Source organism: Perognathus longimembris, chromosome 1 (genome assembly GCF_023159225.1).
Source record: "Perognathus longimembris pacificus isolate PPM17 chromosome 1, ASM2315922v1, whole genome shotgun sequence".
NCBI lineage: Eukaryota > Metazoa > Chordata > Mammalia > Rodentia > Heteromyidae > Perognathus > Perognathus longimembris.
This window is the reverse complement of record NC_063161.1, coordinates 151912358-151914420: the sequence shown is the minus strand read 5'-3', so window position 1 is coordinate 151914420 and position 2063 is coordinate 151912358. Positions and strand designations below refer to the sequence as shown.

The 2063-nt window shown below is 40.8% G+C and overlaps 1 protein-coding gene across 1 annotated transcript; it reads right to left on the bottom strand.

The window, feature by feature from the left end:
* Positions 1 to 689: 689 nt before the first annotated feature.
* LOC125356305 (olfactory receptor 50-like) lies at positions 690 to 1625 on the bottom strand. Its single transcript, XM_048352692.1, has one exon. The coding sequence runs from the start codon at positions 1623 to 1625 to the stop codon at positions 690 to 692; it is 936 nt and encodes a 311-aa protein (XP_048208649.1).
* Between the last annotated feature and the right edge of the window lie 438 nt (positions 1626 to 2063).

Below are 2063 nucleotides of genomic sequence, written 5' to 3'. Positions count from 1 at the left end.
AGGCCATATTCCCAGCCCCTCTAATAAACATTTTTAAAGTTTTTAAGTGTATTACAAATTTAAACATAAAAATTCTAGTAAATTTACCAAGAAAGTTACTTCTACATTAAACAGTACTAAATAAAATCAGGTATAGCAGAAAAACATTCTACCCAAAGACCATAGCTAATAAAAAAGATGAGAGGCTGGGAATGTGGCTTAGTGGTAGAGTGCTTGGTAGAATGCATGAAGCCCTGGGTCCAATTCCTCAGTACCACATAAACAGAAAAAGCCAGACCTGGTGCAGTGGCTCAAGTGGTAGAGCGCTAGCCTTGATTAAAAAGAATCCAGGGAGAGTGCTTAGGTCCTGAGTTAAAGAGCCAGGACTGGCAAAAAAAAAAAAGAGAGATGAAAATTTCTGTTCATACAAAAATTTAAAAGATTTATAGGAAAAAGAAAGTAAGCAAGAAGAAAATGTCTATGCATTTATGTTCTTAAAACTCAAACACAAATAAATTAATTAAAATAAATTCACTTCCCAAACTCAAAAGTATGAGATAATTAAAATGCACACAATATTCATTGCAGGAGATATAAAGGCTGAAAAGTGTGTCACATAAAGATGCAAAAGAAACCATAAGTCAGAGAGAAGACATGTAGTAGATAGACTCTTCTATCCAGTTAGTAGAAAACACAAAACACAATGCAGATCACACTGAGAACTTTCCTCTACTGAACAATTTTTTCAGAGCTCCTTTCATATCCCGATTCCTCAGAATGTAGATAAAGGGATTTAACATAGGTGTGAGCAGCGTATACAGGACAGCCACAATGACATCCTTGTCATTAGTGTCACTGGAGGAGTGAACAAAGTAGATTCCAATAATTGGTCCATAGTACAGAGAAACCACAGTGAGGTGGGAGCCACATGTGGACAGGGCTTTGCAGATGCCCTTCATGGAGGGAGCTCTCAAGATGGTGGCTCCAATGCGGCCATAGGAGACCAGAATGCATAGGAATGGCACAGTAATGACCACCAATCCCACAGTGAGGATAACCAGCTCATTGACTGTGGTGTCTGTGCTGGACAGCTTAAGTAAGGCAGAGAGGTCACAGAAGAAATGGGGCACAGTGTTGTCTCCATAGAAAGAGAGGCGAGCTAGGAGGAGGGTGTGCACAAGAGCAACTGCAGAGGACAAGGCCCAGGACACAATAACTAGCAGGAAACACAGCTTCTGACTCATGATGGTGGTGTAGTGCAGAGGGTGACAGATGGCCACATATCTATCATAGGCCATTGAGGTGAGGAGAAAGCTGTCGAGATCTCCAAAAAATAAGAAAAAATACACCTGGGAAATGCACCCAGCATATGAGATGGACCGGCTCTGAGTCAGCATGTTCATGAGCATCTTTGGCGCTGTGACAGAGGAGAAAGAGACATCAGTGAAAGCCAGGTGGCTGAGGAAGAAGTACATGGGGGTGTGGAGGCGGGAGTCCAGCTGGATGAGCAGGATGATGAGCAGGTTCCCCAGCACCGTGGTCAGGTAGATGGCCAGGAAAAGGGCATAGCACAGGCCTTGCTCCTCTGGCCTGCTGGGAAGCCCCAAGAGTATGAACTCAGACACATTGTTCTGATTATTCTTCATTATATGTTTCTTCTTTTTGTGCAAAGGAAAAGACAGGTCAAATTGTGGAAGAATGAGAAGTCTTTGTGGTGACTATATTTTGTTAACAATATTTTTTGCAATCCCTAAGTTGAGAGAAAGAGCGAGAGAAAGACTTTCAAAGTCATCATTTTATATCAATAACAATAATAACCTAGTGGCACTTGTTATTGCACACCCATCAGTTTTTCTTTGTAAACTTTTTCCCAGACAACATTTTGAGTCTGGCATAACACTTTAGAGGAATAGTCATGGAATATTTATCAAACAACTTCCCTTGCACACTAACACATTACATAGTCTCTCAATTCAAACAAAGTCACCTTTCAAGTTATTAGGACACAGGCTACTTTGTCTTCTCTGGCCCTATCTTGAAGATGTGAAAAAGCTTTTTTCATCTCCTTATCAATAACAAATTAG

Bases quoted from the DNA above. Each gene is read 5' to 3' on its own strand.
- LOC125356305 (XM_048352692.1), bottom strand. From the start codon at position 1,625: ATGAAGAATAATCAGAACAATGTGTCTGAGTTCATACTCTTGGGGCTT.